Source organism: Hemitrygon akajei, chromosome 5 (genome assembly GCF_048418815.1).
Source record: "Hemitrygon akajei chromosome 5, sHemAka1.3, whole genome shotgun sequence".
Lineage (NCBI taxonomy): Eukaryota > Metazoa > Chordata > Chondrichthyes > Myliobatiformes > Dasyatidae > Hemitrygon > Hemitrygon akajei.
The window spans coordinates 188,921,488-188,943,029 of NC_133128.1; the positions used below are offsets into that span (position 1 = coordinate 188,921,488).

Below are 21,542 nucleotides of genomic sequence, written 5' to 3' on the forward strand. Positions count from 1 at the left end.
TTGAATATTTTCTTGGCAACAACAGAGCACCAAACTGCATGCAGCTGGTTGACAACATGCTCCAAACATACAAAACCAGGAAGTTCAATATGTCACTGAAGATTTATTTTCTGCATTCCCATTTAGACTTTCTTCCTGCAAATCTTGGTGCTGTCAGTGACAAACATGGTGGAAGGTTTCACCAGGGCATTGTGGTCAAGGAGAAATGGTATCAGGGCAACTGGAATCCATTAATGCTGACTGATTATTGGACACCAAAGTGAGAAGCTTCAGACACAGTACAAATCAAAATTATCAGCAAAACATTTTTAGCTTAGTTGAACTATTGCAAAGCATCAGCACCATTAAGTAAATGCATTATATTCAATAAAAGTAAATTTCTTGTTTCTCCAAATTCCTACGTGATACAAGCAGACTGAAGACATACTTGTGTTCAACTTCAGTCTATCATAAACAAAAACCAAAAAGCAACACTTTCAAAACAATAATGTTAAAATAATGTTTAACAATCATTTGTAAATTCACTTCAAAATACTCAAGTGCTTAGATTTTTAAAAATATTGTTTTTGTTGACATCCAAGAAGGCAGCCACAATATGTTACTCAATAAATACCTCCAGGAAGAGAACACTTCAAACAGAAATAACTCCCATTCATCCCCTTTTAAGACCTCCTGCTTTACAAGTCTGCAAACTTATTTTGGCAATGTAGAATTAGGAAGTCCACTAAAGCAAGCATTTTCAAAAATATTTAGTGCTGATTCCAAAATATATTCTGCACAATTCAAATGGCGCAATATATTGTTTGTAACGAGGTATGAATTGAGATAGTTATTTAAGTTGGATTGCTAGCCTTACTCGCACTCCAGATTTTTGGTTTTCACAAGCTCTTCTCCAGCTGCTATTTGCTCCTCTAACATATTCAGCTTGGCTTCTCTTTGTTCTGGCGTCTCTTGTCCAAAAAGTTTGCTGGTCATGCCTTTCAGTGAGAATGTTCGCACAGTCTACACAAATTAGAACAAAAATTGGTGTAAATCACAATTATGTATGTATTTCTAACAAATTTTTTTGATGGTTAGTCCTACTGATATTGACTTCAACAATCATCTACACCAAGTATAATGCTAGATTGCTCAATGAAGGGCAACAAGGTGGTGCAGCCTCACAGCTGCAAGAACTCTGCCATGACCCTGACCTTTCGTGCCATTTGTCTAGAGTTTACATATTTGTGTGCATTTCTGCCACGTATTCCCATTTCCTTCCACATCCCAAATGGCTACTATCAATACCCTTCAGTACAGATAAGGTGTAAAGGAATTACAAAGATTTGGTTGGGATAAGAGAAGTTGCAAAGATACAAGGAATTAAGTGAACTCACAGGAATGCTATTAGATGCTGTCATGTAATCAATGGGCAGAATGGGCTCATTCTGCATCACATTGAGTAAAATGAGTTTGACACTGACTAACCAAAATTGATGTATAGAGTTAATTAGTGTAATGTACAAAAATCTGCTACTTCCATACTTCGTTTAACTGTTATTCAACCATACCGGAATACAGCCAATTGAAACAGTGTTACTCTGGAGCCAAGCCGCAAAACACAGTACCAAGAGTCATACACAGCACAAGGCACACATTGCACATACAAAATAACAGTGAAATACAGTTACACACAAAAAAGTCCTAGAGCCCAAGTTGATGAATGTACAGCAGTCTGTATGTAGTCAAACACAATGCATCGCGTCTTCTGCTGAGTGAACACTGGGGGCAGTACAGATTCAAGCATGGACATTGCGCCACGCCACCTCTGGTGGAGCACACAGACTGACTGACGCCTCTCTCCTGGGCTGCTGCTAGCAGGTGACACCACAGCTTGAGGCCTAGTCCTCACTACAACCGAGGCCACACAGCTCCCCTGCCATCTGCCCCTACCGCTTGCCAATAAACCAGTAAATTGAACTGGACAATATTCCCATAGTAATTATTTTTGTTTCAAAAAGCTCATTATTCATTAAACTTTATACCCCCACAGTCAGTCCCTCCTGACTGGTTAGTCCTCATCCAATCAAGTTTCTGCTCTCCCACCTTGTTTACAATCAAATTCCAGTTCTTACTTGATGTGTAAGTACCACCGGACTAGACATGCCCAGATATCATCCCTGGCAAAGATGGCAGAGCTTGTCATTGAAACGTTGGTTATAATCGATACTTTTACCTTGCTGGAAGCCCGAGAAGAGTTTATTCATCATATACACTGAGAGAAAACTAGATCCTTTTTCATTATACCTTATCCCTTTATTTACCGTATAAAACCAGGGATCCCACAATCCTCTGAACCTGCTCCACCACACTTATTCTGAATTGTGCACTTGATTTGTGTTTATGATACCATTCTTCCAACCAAAATGCAAAACATCACATTTAGCTGGCACCCATCTGTCTATTTCAACAGCCTATCAATATCTATCTCACTGAAGTCCACAGCTCAGCTCTAAGTTTTTCAATCAGCTACAAATTTGGTAATGCTCAGTGCACCCAGATATTTAAAGAAGACAAGCAGTGGCTTCATAAGAATCCCCGCTTAAGGCCTTGCCAATAAAGCAGCTGAAAATAATTGAGATTAAAGCTCAAAAATGGTTTGTCACTTAAATACTTGATAGCTATTAAAATTAATTTAAAAACATTTTAAAATGAAACTACCAATGTGTCCCCACAGACAGTACATCACACAAAATCCAATTTAATTAAATTTTAGTTAGCCAAAAGACCAAGTAAAATGAAATTTTAATATCCTTCTCCCAGTTCAATCAGCCAGGATAACAACCCCTTGGAACCAACAGCAGGAACACAAATTCATAAAATGAGCTAAAGCCATGGCTTATAAAGCTTAAGAGAAGTAAATTATGAACCCTCTAAGAGGACCACAACCTCGTTGTAGTCAAGGCTAGAGTCAAGGCCTTGTGCTTTGGTTCTTGGTAGGGTCACCGATGTCAAACAGGTCTGGTCTTCCAGGCTTGGGGGTTTAGCTCACAACTAACAACCCTGACCTGGTTAAAAAGATCGTTACAGAAATTGCTATGAAGAATCCTCCTTTATCTGTGTGCGACTGCGTGGACAGACAGAGATGGAGGACCTTCATTGCAGCCCTAAACACCAGTGGCATAATGGGCAGTATGTAAATCATGAATAATCATATTTGCCAAATATGTATATCCAAGCTTTAATGGCACAGTACTTACTACGAGTACTTGTAGTTCCGGCATTATATTGAAGATATACACTTTAGCACTACCACCACATCCCCTCAAATTGAACCACAGCAACCTGTATGTTTGTGCCCACATCCATTTCGTGCTATTCCATGAAAGAACCAAAAATTCAACATACGAAGTCATGTGGCATGAAATACTTACTTCGCTGAAATCAAGAAAAAAAATATTAACAAACAATAAAACAGGGTTGGGTCCAGAGAATGGGGGAAAAAAGGACAAAGGAATCAGTCGCACCCCGGTAGCCAGTTCTTCTCTTTGCTGTTTTTTTGACGTCAAGTCCAAAGCAGCCATCTCCAACTCGTATTGTTGAAGTTCATGTTTTCTACAAACAGACCTAGAATTTAAAAAAAAAATTCAGATGTAAAGTATTAATTGAACATTCTAATTTGGTTTAAACCAGTTCTGGAATTACACAGGAAAAAGCCTCAACTGTGAAAACTAATAAATACACAAATAGTGCAAATTGTTAACATCCAAAAACAAACAGACTCTCAATAAGAAAGCTGCACATAAATCAGGACAATAACCCAGGAATAGAGAATAAAATAGATTTATGAACCACTGAGCCAAAATTTAACTTGATTTTAAAAATTGCCTAGCAGCAAATCCGTTTACAGTTTAATATTATACATCTTCATTATTTCCAATAGAACAGAACTTGATTGTCATTGCTCAGGACAACGAGATTGCTGGCCCACTCGCAGCAGGACTGAGTCAGAATCAAAGCGAATTCTCAGAGCAATCCCATTCCCCACAGAACACTGGAGGAACGCAGCAGGCCAGGCAGCATCTACGGAAAAAGAGTAAACAGTCGAAGTTTTGGGTCGAGACACTTCATCAGGACTGGAGAAAATAAAGATGAGAAATCAGAGCAAGAAGGTGGGGGGGGGGGGAGGGAGGGGAAGAGGAAATGCAAGGTAGTTGGTGATAGGTGAAACAGAAGAGGGGCGGGGGAAGAAAAGAGCTGGGAAGGCTACAGGTTTAAGAGATAAAGGGCTGGAGAAGGGGGAAATCTGATAGCAGAGGACAGAAAGTTGAGGAGGAAAGGAAAAGGAGGGAGCAGCATGAGAGGGAGATGATGAGCAGGTAAGGAGATAGGGTGAGGGAGGGAAATGGGAATGGTGAAGGTGGTAGGGGGCATTATCAGAAGTTCTAAGAAACGATGTTCATGCCAGAACTAAGTAGATGTCCTTTTTCAAAGAAAGCAGCTTCCCTTCCTCCACCATCATCGTTGTCCTCATCCACGTCTCTTCCATTTCTCGCATGTCTACCCTCACCCCAACTTCCCGGCACCCTATCAGGGATAGGGTTCCTCTTGTCCTCACCTATCACCCAACTAGCCTCAGTGTCCAGCATGTAATTCTCTGCAACATCCATCATCTCCAATGCACTACCAAGCACATCTTTCCTCCCCGCAACCCCCCCCCCCCCCACGTTCTGCTTTCTTCCCACAAGGATCGCTCCCTATACAACTCCCTTGTCCATTCATCCCTCCCCACTAATCTCCTCCTGGCACTTATCCTTGCAAGCGGAACAAGTGCTATACCTGCCACTCTCATTACTATTCAGGGCCCCAGCAGCCCTTCCTGGTGAGGCAACACTTCACTTAAGAGACTCTTGGGGGTTATCTACTGTATCTGGTGTCCCAGTGTGGCCTGCTGTACATCGGTGAGACCCAGTGTAGATTGGGAGGACACTTTGCTGAGCGCCTATGCTGACCTGCTAGAAAAAGCAGGATCTCTCAGTGGCCACTCATTTTAATTCCACTTCCCTTTCCCACATGTCAGTCCATGGCCTCCCCTATTGCCATGATGATGCCACATTCAGGTTGGAGGAGCAATACCTTATATTCCATCTAGGTAGCCTTCAAACTGATGGCATGAACATCAATTTCTCAAACATCCTGGAATGCTCCCGTTCACCATTCCACATTCCCATTTCCCACCTGTCACCTCATCTCCTTACCTGCTCTCATCTCCCACTTCCCTTTTTTCCATGGCCTTCTCTCCCATCTCCAGCCATTTATCTCTTCCACCAATCAACTTCCCAGCTCTTTACTTTACCTTCTCCCTCCCAGTTTCATCTATCACCTACTACTCCCTTTTTTTCCTCCCTTCCCTCCACTTTCTTACTCTGACTTCTCATCTTTTTTCTCCAGTCCTAATGATGGGTTTTGGCCAAAACAGTTTACTCTTTTCCATAGATGCTGCCTGGCCTGCTGAGTTTCCTAGAATGTAGAAATCTACAGCACATTACAGGCTGTTTGGCCCACAATGTTGTGCTGACCATGTAAACTATTCTAGAAACTGCTTCGAATTACCCCAGCACATAGCCCTCTATTTTTCTAAATCTATGTACCTATCTGAGAGGCTCTTAAAAGACCCTATTGTATCCACTTCCACCACCGCCACCTGTAGTGCATTCCATGCACCCACCGCTCTGTGTGGAAAAACTTACCCCTGACATCCCTTTGGTACCCATTCCCAAGCACCTTAAACCTGTGCCCCCTCATGTTAGCCATTTCAGCCCTGGGAAAATGCCTCTGGCTATCTACACGATCAATGCCCCTCATCATCATCATCACTTCTATCAGGTCACCTCTCATCCTCTGTCACTCCAAGGAGAAAAGGCCAAGTTCATTCAGCCTATTCTCATAAGGTACACCCTCCAATCCAGGCAATACCCTTGTAAATTTCCTCTGCACGCTCTCTCTATAGTATCCACATCCTTCCTGCAGTGAGGTGACCAGAACTGAACACAGTACTCCAAATGCGTAACATCTTATACAGCTGTAACATCACATAATGGCTCTTGAACTCAATCCCACAGATGATGAATGCCAACACACCTTACGCCTTCTTAACAACATTGTCAACCTGTGTAGGAGCTATGAGTGTCCTATATACACAGACCCCCAAGATCTCACTGATTACCGTTAATATTATATTCTATCTTCAAATTTGACCTACCAAAATGAACCACTTCACACTTATCTGGGTTGAAGTCCATCTGCCAACTCTCAGTCCAGTTCTGCATCCCATCGATGTCCCGCTGTAACCTCTGACAACCCTCCAGATTATCCACAGCACCTTCAACCTCTGTGCCAACAGCAAATTTACTAACACACCTTTCTACTTATAAAAATCACAAAGAAGAGGGGTCCCAGAACAGCTCTCTGCAGAACACCACTTGTGAGTGTACTCCATGCAGAATACAAACCATCCACAACCATTTGCCTTCTGTGGACAAGCCAATTCTGGATCCTCAAAGCAAGGTCTCCTTGGATCCCATGCCTCCGTACTTTCTGAAGGAACCTTGCATGGGGAACCTTATCAAGTGCCTTACTGAAATCCATATACATGACATCCACTGCTCTACCTTCATCAATGTTTGTTACTTACTCAAAGAATTTAATCAGGCTTGTAAGGCACGATCTGCCCTTGACAAAGCCATGCTGACTATCCTTAATCAGATTATGTCTCTCCAAATGCTCATAAGTCCTGCCTGTCAGGATCTTCAACAACTTGCTCACCTCTGAACTAAGACTCACTGGTCTTTCTTCAACAAGCCCCAAACATAAAAGTCATTTACTTGTAACTATATTTGTACAAAAAGCGGTTTGTAGCTGTTTGGTTTTTTTTTGGGGGGGTGGGGAGTGAGAAAGGAGGAGACAAATTAAAAAATGGTCATCTGATTTACTCAAGGTATTAAAAGTAATAGCAAAGGGGCAAATACAAAACACTTATTTAAATAGTTCTGCACCCCCATTGCATATTAAAATCATAACCACTGACCCCATCACTATTTCGGATTTGACAAACAGTATCATTATCAAAGCTGCAGAAATGTGTTTTTTGAGAAGAATAAAGAAAATATCATGGTAGGACAGAGTAACAAATGAGGAAGTGTTGTGAAAAGCCAGAATAAGAAGAGGGCTGATATCAATCAGAAAAAGACAGCTGGAATTTCTGGGACATGTATTGAGGAAAGAGAAGCTCGAACATCTTGCAGTGTTGGGAAAAATTAATGGAAAGAGAGAAATAAAAAAATCAGTCAACATTCATGACATTCATGAGCTGCATCAAGGGACAGACAGGCAAAAGTTTTGAAGAGCTTATTAGAACTTCTCAGATTAAAGACAGATAGAAGACCATGATCGCCCAAGTCATTTGACATGGCATATAATGATGAGGATAATGTTGATGAGTATCATTTTTTCGTGCAGAAATCTTAATGGAAAGATTTCTTTAGAAAGTGTTTGGATCATCTACCTTTAGATTCAGTGTTTTTAAATTTTAGTCTTTTAACATCAGTAGATGATATGAAGATGGGTGGAGGGGCAGGTAGTGTTGAAAAAGCAGTGAGGCTGTAGAAGGACTTCGATTAGGACAAAGGTGCCAGATGCAAAGTGTACGCTCATGCACTTTCGTAGAAGGAATAAAAGCAAATTATTTTCTAAATGTTTAAATTTAAATTATTAATTATTTATTATTACTAATCATTGAGATTATTAAATTATTTATCTAAATTATTTTCTAATTAAAAATCTAAGGTGCAAAGGGACTTGGGAGTCCTTGTGCAGGATTCCCTAAAGGTTCATTTGCAGGTTGAGTCAATGGTGAGGAAGGCAATTGCAACATTAACATTCATTTCAAGTGGACTACAATGCAAAAAACAAGGATGCTGAGGCTGTGAAGGGCACTGGTGAGGCCTCATTTGGAATATTGTGAAGTTTTGGTCCCCGTAGTTAAGAAAGGATGCGTTAACTTTGGAGTGTTCAGAGGAAGTTCAGAATGATTCCCAGAATGAAAGGGTTATTATATGAGCAATGACTGAAGGCTCTGGGCCTGTACTTGCTGGAATTTAGAAAAAGGGGGAGAGGGGATCTCATTGAAACCTATCATATTTTGAAAGGCCTAGATAGAGCGGATGTGAAGAGGATGTTTCCTTTGGTGGAGGAGTCTAGGACCAGAGGACACAGCCTTAAAATAGAGGGACGTACATTTAGAGCAGAGATGAGGAGGAATTTTTTAGCCACAGGGTGAAGAATCTGTAGAATTTGTTGCCACAGGTGGCTGTGGAGGCCTGGTCACTGGTGCATTTAAGGCAGAGGTTGATAGTTTCTGGGTTAGTCAGAGCATGAAAGGTTATAGTGAGAAGGCAGGAGAATGGGGTTGAGAGGGAAATAAAATGGCAGAGCAGACTCAATGGCTGATTCTGCTTCTTTTATTATCTCTTTATAAGGACTGAACTCCACTGGCAAGGCTACATTTATTGTTCATCATACTTGCTTTGGAGGAGAGTTCACTTCTCGCCAAAAGGGAAGAAACATAAGATTTCTAGACAAGGGCTGAAGATTTATGCCATTTAATGCTGGAGCAGAGAATTAATCACAAGTAACTGAGGATCAAGCCCACTGCGAGCCAATTTTAACTCCATCACTATTTCAGATTTGACTAACATGCCACTACTTAATGAAACAATTTCTTCAGAAAGTGGTAGTCGATTATAGTTGAACAAACAGAAAAAAAAAAAAAATCAGGGATACAACAAGCAAACAGTTTTAAAAGTCTGTACATTAAAGCAAACTGGTAATGGGCAGTGTGTCATTTTAAAAGCCTACAGTAGTCTCAAAATTTGAAACCAGTCTAGAAATCTAGAAAGCCCCTTTCGACAGATGCTGTTTGACTGGCTAAGTTTTTAAAAACTGTATTTTGTCATCCCTCCCCACCAGATTCAGCACCTGTAGTTTTTTTTTGTTTTCAATTTTAGTTAGCTATTGAATTAACCTGAATAATTTTGTATACTGCAAATGGTGAGTAGCATTTAATGCTGAAGGATGAAAGTTTCTACCTTTCAAGCCTGAATGAAAGTTTATAACTGAGCAAGTTATATTGGAACATCTTACAAGATGCACATTTCAAGAACCTGCATGCAACATGAAATTCTATTTTGAATGACCCTATGTCCAAATTCAAACAAATGCACAATACATACCGAAGAGCTTCTGCAAAGAATAGATATTCTTTTAACTGATCTGCATAATGCTCCTCTTCTTCTAGAATGTCATCAATAGATGCTGCATATCTGTAAATGATAATAAGTATCAGAATTTAAATGCAAAACCATAACAATCTAAATCAGGGATTCCCAACCTCTCTCATGCCATGGACCCCTACCATTAACCAAGTGGTCCGTGAGCCCCAGGGTGGAAACCCCTGATTGAAAGCACAAGTTGTTCCATTGCCACAGAAGGTGTAGCCCACTTCACTGATGCGAAAACCAGTGCATTAAATCATGAACAGTTATGATATATGATGTCTCCATAGAGAGCTGAACTACTGTTAAAGAATACTCTTATATTTCAATGGAAACTATTTGCAAAATGTTTATAACCACATCCTCAGATCACTAAACCTGTGCATACTGCTCAGCAATTGATTCAAGTCTGACAATGGGTAGTAGGGCTTCAAACAGTTCTGCAGAACCAATTTTTCCAGTCACATACAATCCAAAGCCCTTGATACAATAATTTTCTGTAACAAATGGAACTCATCAAATGTGCAATACAACAGCCTTTTTATTATTTCACAAATGTTGGCACAGGTTTCAAAAGGGATGTGGGAAGAATGCCAAAATGTTCCTACAATTATAAAACTAGAAATTCCCCTTGGGGTTTTATATTTAGCTACTTCAATTTCTGCTGTTTGTGTCTTTTAAACATATCAAAATTATGTTAATAATATTTTGCTTTTAAATGCCTTAAGAATAACAAGGTTTTAAACTCACTCAAACCAACTGGAGATTTTGACAGTGCTACATAATGAATATGACACTTTAGTTTGGACTTTCAAAAATATACATACACATCCATGTGGTGGCCAGCACTCTGAAGTCCATCTCCCATTTCCTTTTCTATTACACTCCATTCACTATTCAAAAGGAAATTTGAATTAACATTTGCATCTTCCAGACAATAGACATCCTCAAAAAAAAAGGTCAGGCATACTAAAATTCTTTCAATAAAAAGATAATCAAATAAAGCATTATAAACATTTTTGATAAAAGTAACTGTCATGCATTCTGTTCAAATACCAGATTAGCAATTTACATTATACATCAACTAACCACACCACTTATTTTCAAAATACATTACGTCCTTAATTTTTGTTGAACTTTTAGTTTGTAAGGGTGCTGGTTCCCAACACATTTTAACACAATGCAATATCTCAAAAAAATGTTGGAATGCTAATTGGAATAACAGTGCTGATAATTTTCCATTCTTACTCTACCGAAGTCCTAAGCACTGTGAGTTTAGATTCACTGTACTTTCAAATATGAGGCAAAAATTCTATGACTTACCTGAAGACCCTTCCATAATTTCCATGAACCTTGTATACACCATATAGGCGGTCTGCCACTCTCTGCAATTCAGAGTATTTTAGGAATTAGAAGTACAGTATTTAATCTACTATACATGTGATTATTGTACATAAACCAAATTTAAACAGACAGGACAAAATCTCTACATTATAATAGTAAAGCAAGCTCTTTAAAAAAAAAAAAATTGCCTAAATTTGTCTCTTTTGGAACTTAAATTTCCCCAATTCCAATCACACAGGAAAACAAGGGAAAATTTTGCAACATCTTCGTGGAATACATACCGCTCTGACCCGCAGAAGCTGTGAGATGATGGACTGCAGTTCATCCCCATAGTGTTTCAGCTCCATAAATCTCCTGAAGGTGAAAAGTTTTTCATTTTTAAATCTCAACCCAAACATGAAATGATATACATGACTACGAATGGCACCAAAATTTCTAGTAATTCAATTATTCAATTGTTCAGAACCTAGCTCACAAGGTGCTGATTCCCAACACATTTTAACACAGGTCTGGTTCTAGCACTCCCTTTAAACCCACCTGTCTCTATTTTCCACGCTCCCTTTAACCCGACTATGTAATGCTTTAAAAAAAGTTGGAATATTAATTGGAATAATAGTGCTGAAAATTTTCCATTCTGACACTACTATGGTCCAAAGCGGTGTGGATTTAGTTTTACTGTTGTTTCAAACAAGAGATGAGTACTTCTGACAGAAAATGAGCATCACTTTAAAAAAAAACACAATTTTTCTGAGAACCCAATTTGCAAAATCCACATAACCAACATAAGGCAAGTAACTGCTCTAGTTCCTGCAAATGCTAGCTTTAAACCACATTTGCTGAACCGCATTGTTTAAATAGTGAAATGTGAGATGTTCAAGGCATGAAGTGGAATAACTGGGAATTTAAGATTGTTTCTACACTAAATGTTTGTTAATCTGGCATCTTTTAATATCCTAAGTGGCAAATAAAGCACATTTGAATTCGTATCATTGTTGTAAAAAGAAATAATGTGAGAGTTTATTTTGAGGGAGAAAAAAAAGACCTGTTTACAGACAGAGATTAGTGACCTTGAAAAAGATCTCAATGAACAGGAAAGAAATCCCATAACACCCTAGAGACAACAACATTGGAACTTTACCTCCCCCTCCCCTCCTATTTCCTACTCTGGCCTCTTACCTCTTCTCACCTGCCTATCACCTCCCCATGGTGTCTCTCCTCCTTCCCTTTCTCCTATGGTCCACTCAACTCTCCTATCAAATGCCTTCCCCTCCAGCCCTTTACTTTTCCCACCCACCTGAGTACACCTACCACCTTCTAGCTATCCTTCTTCCCCCCTCATTTTTTTTTTAAATTCTGTCTTCCCCCTTTCCTTTCCAGTCCTGGTCTTGGCCCACAATGTCAAATGCTTGTTCATTTCCATACATGTTGCCTGACCTGCTGAGTTCCTCAAATATTTTGTGTGCTTTGATTTGAATCAGTATTGTAGCTTGCACTTTCAACATAAAGGGACGAAGAACCCCACAGTCTTCAGACTCAAATTAAAATTACCACTAAGTCACAAGTCAGCAAATTCACTTAAAAAAAAGGGACTGAAGCGAAAAGGAATTAAACATGAATGTTTAAAATAAATAAGGATCAGATATAGGAATAAAAGAAAACAGATATAAATGCTCTCAGGGAGCACTGATTTAAGGCAATTACCAAAAGTACTAGAGGTTACATGGCTAGAATTTGCAGTCCACTGCCAGAGATGGATATGTAATAGGAATTACTATCTTTGAAACATATGAAGCTCTTAAATTGATGCACATGTATAGCCTTTTGTGCTCAATATTCTATAATTTTATGAATTTTGATAACTCCGCAGATAACAATGCACATAAACCTCAATTTCAACTCAAGCTTTTCCATCAGATCACCTAGTTACTTAGGCTGTAATAAAACTAACCACCATCTACTAGAGAATGTTTCCACTTGTCACTGAAAAGGAAAAGAAACCTCATGTGAAAACTTATCAAGCACAAACTGCAAAATCCAAACAAAAATGCGACTGCAGAATCCTTTTACTTTAGGTGGAGTTTGTGCTACTGTGGCAAAACAAGATTTCAGTTAATTAGCAATATACAAGAAAACTTACTTGTCTGGGTTTTTGACTCTGAATGTTGCATTTAGAGCTTTTAACCTGGAATCTGCCTGTTTAAAAAAAGTCAGAATTATAACTGAACACATTTCTCCACAGAAAATATATGCTCCTAAACTCAACACATTAATATTCACAAAGTCAGCCTAAAAACAGTAAACTTTTGCCTGCTTTTAAAAAGGCTAATCTCCATTCGTGGGTTCAGCTAGGTTAGAGAAGGGTAAGCAAAGGGAATTGAGTGCTTTCCTATAAAACGTTTGCATTAAGCCTCACTGTAACAGTTTAGGGTAAGGAACAAGTCCTCACTTTCTGTTTGGCCATATTGTAAATTTAAATATTTAAGTCTCCAAGGCTGCAATTTCTGTTAATTTGATTTCTTGGTTTGTATCAGCCAACATCCATAATATTAGGTCAACTTGTTTCCTACACCACTGCTCACCCTCACACCCTCCAGCACTCTCCTCTAGGACTGGAGTTGATTCCCAGCCTGACCTGATGGCCTTGCCCTCCTACACTACATTTCCCAATCCTAACTTTTGTCTATGTTCATGAACTCTAACTGCTCCTATTGATTGGCCACATAACCTGGCTCACCACTTAGCCCTATGGTCACCTAGCTTTACCTAGTCAGACATTCCCCACGCACCCTGTAAACTCTGCAAGCTGCTTTGAACTAGAGGTCATGAGTTAAGGGTGAAAGGTGAAATGTTTAAGGGGAAAATGAAGCAGAACTTCTTCACTTAGGCTGAGAGTGTGGAATGAGCCTTTAATGGAGGTAGTGGATGCAGACTCAACGTCAGCATTTAAGAAAAATTTCCCAGGGATGGGAAGACTATGGAGGGATATGGTCCGGAGGCAAGTCAAGGGGAGTAGGCAAAATAATAGTTCACCCTAGAGAAGATAGAGTCATAGAAACAGCATAATACGTAGTACAGCACAGAAACAGACCCTTTCGCCCATCTTGTCCATGCTGAACCACTTAAGCTACCTAGTCCCATCAACCTACACTGGGACCATAGCCCTCTATACCACTACCATCCATATACCTATCTAAACTTCTCTTAAAGATTGAAATCAAATTCGCATGCACCACATGTGCTGGCAGCTCATTCCACACTCTTATGGGTCTCTGAGTGAAGAAGTTTTCCCTCATGTTCCCCTTAAACTTTTCACCCTTAACCCATGACTTCTAGTTGTAGTCCCACCCAACCTCAGTGGAAAAAGCCTACTTGCATTTACCCCTCATCATTTTGTATACCTCCATCAAATCTCCTCTCAATCCTCTACGTTCCAGGAATAAAGTCCTAACCTTTTCAATATTTCCTAATTAATCAGCTCTTTCTGTCCCGTCAACATCCTTGTAAATTTTCTGTACTCTTTCAACTTCACTTACATCCTTCCACTAGGGCCAAAGAGCCTGTTTCTGTGCCATGACTCTATAAAGAAGAAAATCAGACCTAAAACAACAATGGTTTCTCTTCTCATTGATGCAACTGTTTTTAAGCATTTTTGATTTTAGATTTTCTAGAAATGTGTGTTTGATATTCACTGTAATTTACTGCTGGGCATGAAGTTCACAGGTACAAGAGCACCAACAGGAGGCTGCTCAAAATGGGCCAAAGTTCTATTCTCTACAGATAAATATTCAGATTCTTAACCGTGGCTATTCTTTTATCATTTATGACAAGGCAGTAGCAGCAACGGGAAGTATCAGAAATGAGGCTGGGTGCAAGAATACCAGGTCAAAGACTTGAGCCACATGTTCCTCTTTTTTTAAAAGAAGGAAATTTTATGTGCTGGAGTGGAAGGCTTCATTGAGAACAGACAATGGAGATGAAGAAAATGAGAAAGGAATGGTGTCTGATCAACGGATAGTGCAAGAAAGATGGATTGGAAATAAGCATTTCGTCTCATGATCATCATCCAATACCAGTCAAGAAGTGTGAATGATGCATGACAAATGCCCAATTTCATTGTATGATCCTCAACATTTGCCAACATTTAAATCTCCACACTTGCTTGAAAAACGATCACTCTTCCAAGAAAGTGGAGAGCTGCCAACACACAGTAAATCAAATACCAGATTTATTCAAATTATAGTAATCCAAGTGTTCTGCTTCATCAATTAGCTGTTCAAGAAGCTTCTCTATTTCAGAAGAAATAAAATCTTGTTTTCTTACATTATAGCATTAGAATCCCATCAACAATTCAACTGTCTACTCATATAGTTGGTATTCAGTTCAAATCCCTTACTATGCCAATCAAAGCTCTAAAATATACCATGATTCCCCTAACATTTTTTTCAATTTAAAAGTGAGAATAACAAAGATGCAAGATCAGACAAAATTCAGGAAATATCAAGCCTAATCGTCTAAAATATGAAAAAAGTGGCCTGTACTACAGAAAAGGACAATGAGCTACGTTCTCAGAAATAATTGTGTAAAGCTGTCCTTTCTAATATACAGACTGGAATCATTTTTTAAATAGAATTCTTCTGATTTAAAAAAAAGGAAAAAAGATACATTATCTTTGAAATTCATTCTGAACCCCAAAATCCTTGATGCTCAATTTCAATACAATTGCGACTTGGCTGAAAAGTGTGAACCTTTGCTATTCCATGTACAAAGTTAATTTGTCACCCTAGCACAGCTTTGCTTGATACAAAATCATGCTCTGCTTACAAAGAACTACTATCGCTTACATTTTCCAATTTATTTCACCAAACAATAAAATATGAAGTTTACCTTGGCTTGGAATCCCAATTCATTTACTGCTTCTTTCCAACCATTCTCCTAAAACGATTTAAATAAATATTCAACTTCATACATAATTTCAAAACTTAAAATACATTTCACATACAGTAACAAATACTCTAGTTCACTGTTTTAAAAAAATCTTAATTGTAGACATTTGGCCTATGCAATTATTTTGCAAACTTCTGTTCATAAATTTTTTTCCAATTAATTAATACCTGCAATTTGGCAGATACTTAATGTACAAACATTTCTAATCTTGATCTCTGCAGAATGCAACTGTGATGAGCTGTGTGCTTTGGAGCAGAAAGTGTGTGTAGGAGAAACATTTTGGATCCAGTGATCATAATTCCAATAATTTCAGTTATGGAGGAGGACAAGACTGGTCCTCAAGTTGAGATTACAAATCAGAGAAATACCATTTTTGATGGCATCAGAAAGGATATGGCAGGTCTGGATTGGGACAGACTGCTTTCTGGTAAAGGGATGTTTGACAAGGAGACCACCATCAAAAGTGAAATACTGAGAGGACAGAAATTCTGTTAGAATAAAAGGCAAAGCTAACAGGTTTAGGGAACCTTGGTTTGAGGGATATTGAGACCCTTGTTATAATGATGGAGATGCATTCAATTATAGGCAGCAAAGAACAAATGAGGCACTCGAGTACAAGGAATGCAAGAGAATACTTAGTGGGAAATCAGGAGGGCTAAAAGGAGGCATGAGGTTGCTGTGGCAAACAAGGTGAAGGAGAATCCCAAGGGCTTTTACAGATATATTAAGAGCAAAATGATAGCCAGGGACAAAATTGGCCCACATGAAGATTAACATTAAGATTAAGATTATCCATGCATGGAGCCAAGAGAAACAGGGGAGATCTGAAGTGGATTTCTTTGCATCTGTATTTACTCTGGAGACAGTAATAGACAATAGGTGCAGGAGTAGGCCATTCAGCCCTTCTAGCCAGCACTGCCATTCACTGTGATCATGGCTGATCATACACAATCAGTACCCCGTTCCTGCCCTCTCCCCATATCCCTTGACCCCACTATCTATAAGAGCTCTATCTAACTCTCTCTTGAATGCATCCGGAGACTTGGCCTCCACTGCCTTCTGGGGCAGAGCATTCCACATATCCACCACTCTCTGGGTGAAAAAGTTTTTCCGCATCTCTGTTCTACCCCTTATTCTTAAACTGTGGCCTCTAGTTCTGGACTCACCCATCAGCGGGAACATGCTTCCTGCCTCCAGCGTGTCCAATCCCTTAATAATCTTATATGTCTCAATCAGATCCCCTCTCATCCTTCTAAATTCCAGTGTATACAAGCCCAGTCGCTCCAATCTTTCAACATATGACAGTCCCACCATTCCGGGAATTAACCTTGTGAACCTATGCTGCACTCCCTCAATAGAAAGAATGTCCTTCCTCAAATTTGGAGAACAAAACTGCACACAATACTCCAGGTGGGGTCTTACCAGGGCCCTGTACAGCTGCAGAAGGACCTCTTTACTCCTATACTCAATTCCTTTTTGTTATAAAGGCCAGCATGCCATTAGCTTTCTTCACTGCCTGCTGTACCTGCATGCTTGCTTTCATTGACTGATGTACAAGAACACCTAGATCTCGTTGTGCTTCCCCTTTTCCTAACTTGACTCCATTTAGATAGTAATCTGCCTTCCTGTTCTTGCCACCAAAGTGGATAACCTCACATTTATCCACATTAAACTGCATCTGCCATACATTTGCCCACTCACCCAACCTGTCCAAGTCACCCTGCATTCTCATAACATCTTCCTGACATTTCACACTGCCACCCAGCTTTGTGTCATCAGCAAATTTGCTAATGTTACTTTTAATCCCTTCATCTAAATCATTAATGTATATTGTAAACAGCTGCAGTCCCAGCACCGAACCTTGCGGTACCCCACTGGTCACAGCCTGCCATTCCAAAAGGGACCTGTTAATCGTTACTCTGTTTCCTGTCAGCCAGCCAATTTTCAATCCATGTCAGTACTCTGCCCCCAATACCATGTGCCCTAATTTTTGTCCACTAATCTCCTATGTGGGACTTTATCAAAAGCTTTCTGGACGTCCAGGTACACTACATCCACTGGCTCTCCTTTGTCCATTTTCATAGTTACATCCTCAAAAAACTCCAGAAGATTAGTCAAGCATGATTTTCCCTTCATAAATCCATGCTGACTCGGACTGATCCTTCTACTGCTATCCAGTAGTGAGGTCGTGGATCGTATCTGGTTAACAGAAGAGAGAGTGCTGCTGACCTGAGGCAAGTTAGCATGGATAAGTCCCCAGGGCCTGTCAGACCACATGGGAGGCTAAAGCAGAAATTACAGGGGCCTTGGCAAGTGTATTTAAAACATCCTTAGTCACAGAGGACTGGAGGATAGCTAATCTTGCTCCGTTGTTTAAGAAAGGCTTCAAGAATACACCACAAATTTATAGACCAGTGAACCTGATGGCAGTAGCAGGTAAATTTCTGGAAGGTATCTAAAGGACATGGTACATAAGTATTTGGATAGACAAGACCTGATTAGGGATAATTAACATGGCTTTGCATGTGGTCGGTTGTGTATAACCAATCTTAGTTTTTCAAGAAGGTTACTAAGAAACTTGTTGAAGGCAGTGGATATTGTCTATGTGAACTTTGGCAAGGCTTTTAACAAAGTCGCACATGGGAAGCTGGTCCAGAAGGTTCAGTTGCTTGGCATTCAGGATGAGGTCAAATATTGGATTAGACATTAGCTTTGTGGAAGAAGCCAGAAGATGGAAGTAGATGGTCGTCTCTCTGATTGCAGGCCTATAACTAGTGGTGTACTACAGGAATTGGTGCTGGGTCCAATGTTTGTCATCTATATCATCAATATGGATGAAGCTGTAGTAACTAGATATAAAAATCTATGTATGACACCAAGAGTGGGGCCATAGTGGACAGCGAGGAAGACAATCAAAGCTTGTTGTGGGATCTGGATCAGCTGGAAAAATGGCAGGTGGAATTTAATGCAGGCAAGTGTGAGGTATTTAACTTTGGGAGGACAGGTCTTACACAGTGAGTGGTCAGGAAGAAAGATCTAGGAATACAGGTCCATCATTTATTGAAAGTGGCATCACAGATAGATAGGATCATAAAGAGAGCTTTTGGCACCTTGGCCTTCATAATCAGAATACTGAGTAAAGGAGTTGGGATATTATTTTCAAGTTGTAGAGACATTTGTGAAGCCAAATTTGGAATATTGTGCACAGTTCTGGTCACCTACCTACAGGAAAGATATCAATAAGATTGAAAGAGTATGGAGAAAATTTTACAAGGATGTTGCTATTAGATGAGAACCTGAGATAAAGGGAAAGGTTTAAAAGTTAGGACTTCATTCCTTGGAGCAAAAGAGAATGAGGGGAGATTTGATAGAGGTATACAAAATTATGAGCGATATAGATAGGGTGGGCTTTCTCCACTGAGATTCATTGCAACATTTAAGAGAAGTTTGAAGTACATGGATGGGAGCAGTATGGATTATGAGGTTATGGACCTGGTGCAGGCTGATGGGACACAGCAGAATAACAGTTCAGCACAGACAAAATGGGCCAAGTGACTGGTTTCTGTGCTGTAATACTTTATGAATATGAACATCTTGTGACGTGGTACTTTGTTCATCTGCAATGCATGTGCTGAACCAGGGGTAAAAAAAAAACCACTGGCAAATACATTGATTTTCAGCATCTGCGGATTTTCTATTGTTTGAGTTAAGTAACATCATGGGCACTGATGCAGGGTTTCAACCAAAGTGTTGATAATTCTTTCCCCCCACCCCACAATGATGGTGATTGACCAGCTGAGTTCCTCTGGTAAATTGCTCTAAACTCTAGCATCTGTAGTTTGTGTCACCAGGAAGACCAAAACAGAAAAATGAAACCCGTTATATTTGCACCAAGGTCATTTCACTTTATATTCTGCAAGTTCATGAAAGTCTCTTGAAAAACTGCATCAAGAGAACAGTCATGGGGAGATCACACGTCGAGAATCTGAATTTTCTAATAGTACACATTCTGAATCTCTAACATCAAGTGTGTAAATACTACTAAAATGGGTATATAAAGGCCAGGGTATTCGCAAGTACAATTTAAAAAACTACAGAGAATAGCCAGAACTTTCTAGTACAACAACTTAAAAATCAATACCGTATATCTAGGGAAACCAACTTGGATCTCACTTTTAATGAGATCCAAATGCCAATTTTATGTTTAAAGATATTTAATTTACTCTTGAGCAAGGGCAATATCACAGGTAATGGTGCTTGGATTTTCTGAGCAAAATGAGGAAGACAGAAATAGAGTTGTTATGACCGCAGCCCCCTCCTTTGTGAGAATCACAAGAGCCCTAGTGGAGGGGGGGGGGAGAAGGTCAGTAGACCCAGGAAATGGGAGAGCGACGTGCTGGATGCCTCGTTCCCCCCGGAGATGCAAAATAACGCGACATTGGCCATTGTTTCTTGGAGACACCTTTGTGGATTGGGGACTGGGCTACGTGCAAACCCTCGGGCAATGTGGGCTGGAGATTGCATCACCCCACCCTGATTGACATCTACAACCCTGCAAGTCAAGATAAAAGAGGGGCGGCAGGGGGCAGTCCCCTAGCGACGCACCAGAAGGAGACACCATCGCTCCCGTGATAACGGGAAGCTATTTGGAAGCCACGTGCGGAGCGGGTGGCTGATAACACCGAAAAGGACTTCGAACTAACAACGGGGAACCAACGTTCAAGATTCAACGGTTTTGCGTCCTAAAAGACTGGGTAAGTTTCTTTTCTCACAAAACCTCTCTCTCTCTCCAACAAGTGAAAACCCAGCGGTCCCAAAAGGCTAAAGCCTGCATGAACTTGAGAGACTTTTATATTTCCATCGGACAATATTTTTACCCCTAGACAAAACGATAGAGCTACTTCTTATTGATGATTATTACTATACCCGCGCTTTAGATTGAGTATTGACGACATATATGATCTGAATGTTTTGTATTAACCATACTTTTGTGCCCCTTTATAAATAAAAACTTTTAAAAATAGTACCATCAGACTTCAACGGACCTCTCTATCTTTGCTGGTAAGTGACCCAGTTATGGGGTACGTAACAACTTGGGGTTCTCGTCTCGGGATTTGACACCAAATTGGGAGGCCAGTGAATCGGGATTGTAAGTCCAAACTTGGATCTGGTACGCGGGTAGTCAGTCGGGAAACCAGCAAAGATGGACGTGGAGGAATTTATGGAAAACCTGACTCTGGGGGCGCTAGAGGCGGCCACCAAATTAGACTTGGTAAATTTGGCGAAGGGGTTAAGCCTCACAAAGGTGAGGTCGTCAATGAAAAAGCGGGAGGTGCGAAGGGCCATAACTCAGTATTACATTGGGAAGAATGTGTTTACAGCTGAGGTATTGGAAAATATCCCTGAAAAGGTACTAGCGAGTGGGACGGATCAGTTAGAGTTGGAGAAATTAAGGTGGGAACATGAACTTAAGGTAAAGCAGCTGGAAGCAGCTGAGAGAGAGAGGGCCGACAAACAAAAGGAGTTAGAGGTGAAGAGGGAGCAGGACAGCGCTGAGAAGCAAAGAGAGCATGAAATGAAGTTAAAGGAGCTGGAAGCAGCTGAGAAAGAGAAACAGAGGCAACATGACTTGGATATGGAGAAGTTAAGGCAAGAGCGAAGAGCTCAAGGGCTAGACCTAGCGGAGGGGTTTGATGTTAGTCGGGCGTTGAGGTTAGTACCCCCATTCGAGGAGACGGATGTTGATAGTTATTTCTTGCTTTTTGAAAAGGTGGCAGTGAATCAGCAGTGGCCCAGAACACAGTGGGTGGCGTTGTTACAAAGTGTGTTACGAGGGAAGGCACAGCGGGCATATGCAGCGTTGCCCACTGAAGGGGAAGGGAATTATGACCAAGTAAAGGCAGCCATTCTCCGGGGTTATGAGCTAGTACCTGAAGCCTATAG

The 21,542-nt window shown here is 40.2% G+C and overlaps 1 protein-coding gene across 1 annotated transcript in view; it reads right to left on the reverse strand.

Annotated features, from left to right (window-relative positions):
- snx4 (sorting nexin 4) overlaps nt 1–21,542 on the reverse strand; it is a 72,671-nt gene that overhangs the window by 10,703 nt on the left and 40,426 nt on the right. The window contains exons 5-12 of the mRNA XM_073047544.1: nt 15,540–15,587; nt 12,793–12,848; nt 10,937–11,009; nt 10,635–10,696; nt 10,139–10,204; nt 9,270–9,359; nt 3,507–3,606; nt 857–1,002 (exon numbers count right to left, since the gene is read on the reverse strand). Of these exons, the coding sequence (XP_072903645.1) occupies nt 857–1,002; nt 3,507–3,606; nt 9,270–9,359; nt 10,139–10,204; nt 10,635–10,696; nt 10,937–11,009; nt 12,793–12,848; nt 15,540–15,587 (641 nt within the window). The remainder of the gene's footprint in view (nt 1–856; nt 1,003–3,506; nt 3,607–9,269; nt 9,360–10,138; nt 10,205–10,634; nt 10,697–10,936; nt 11,010–12,792; nt 12,849–15,539; nt 15,588–21,542) is intronic.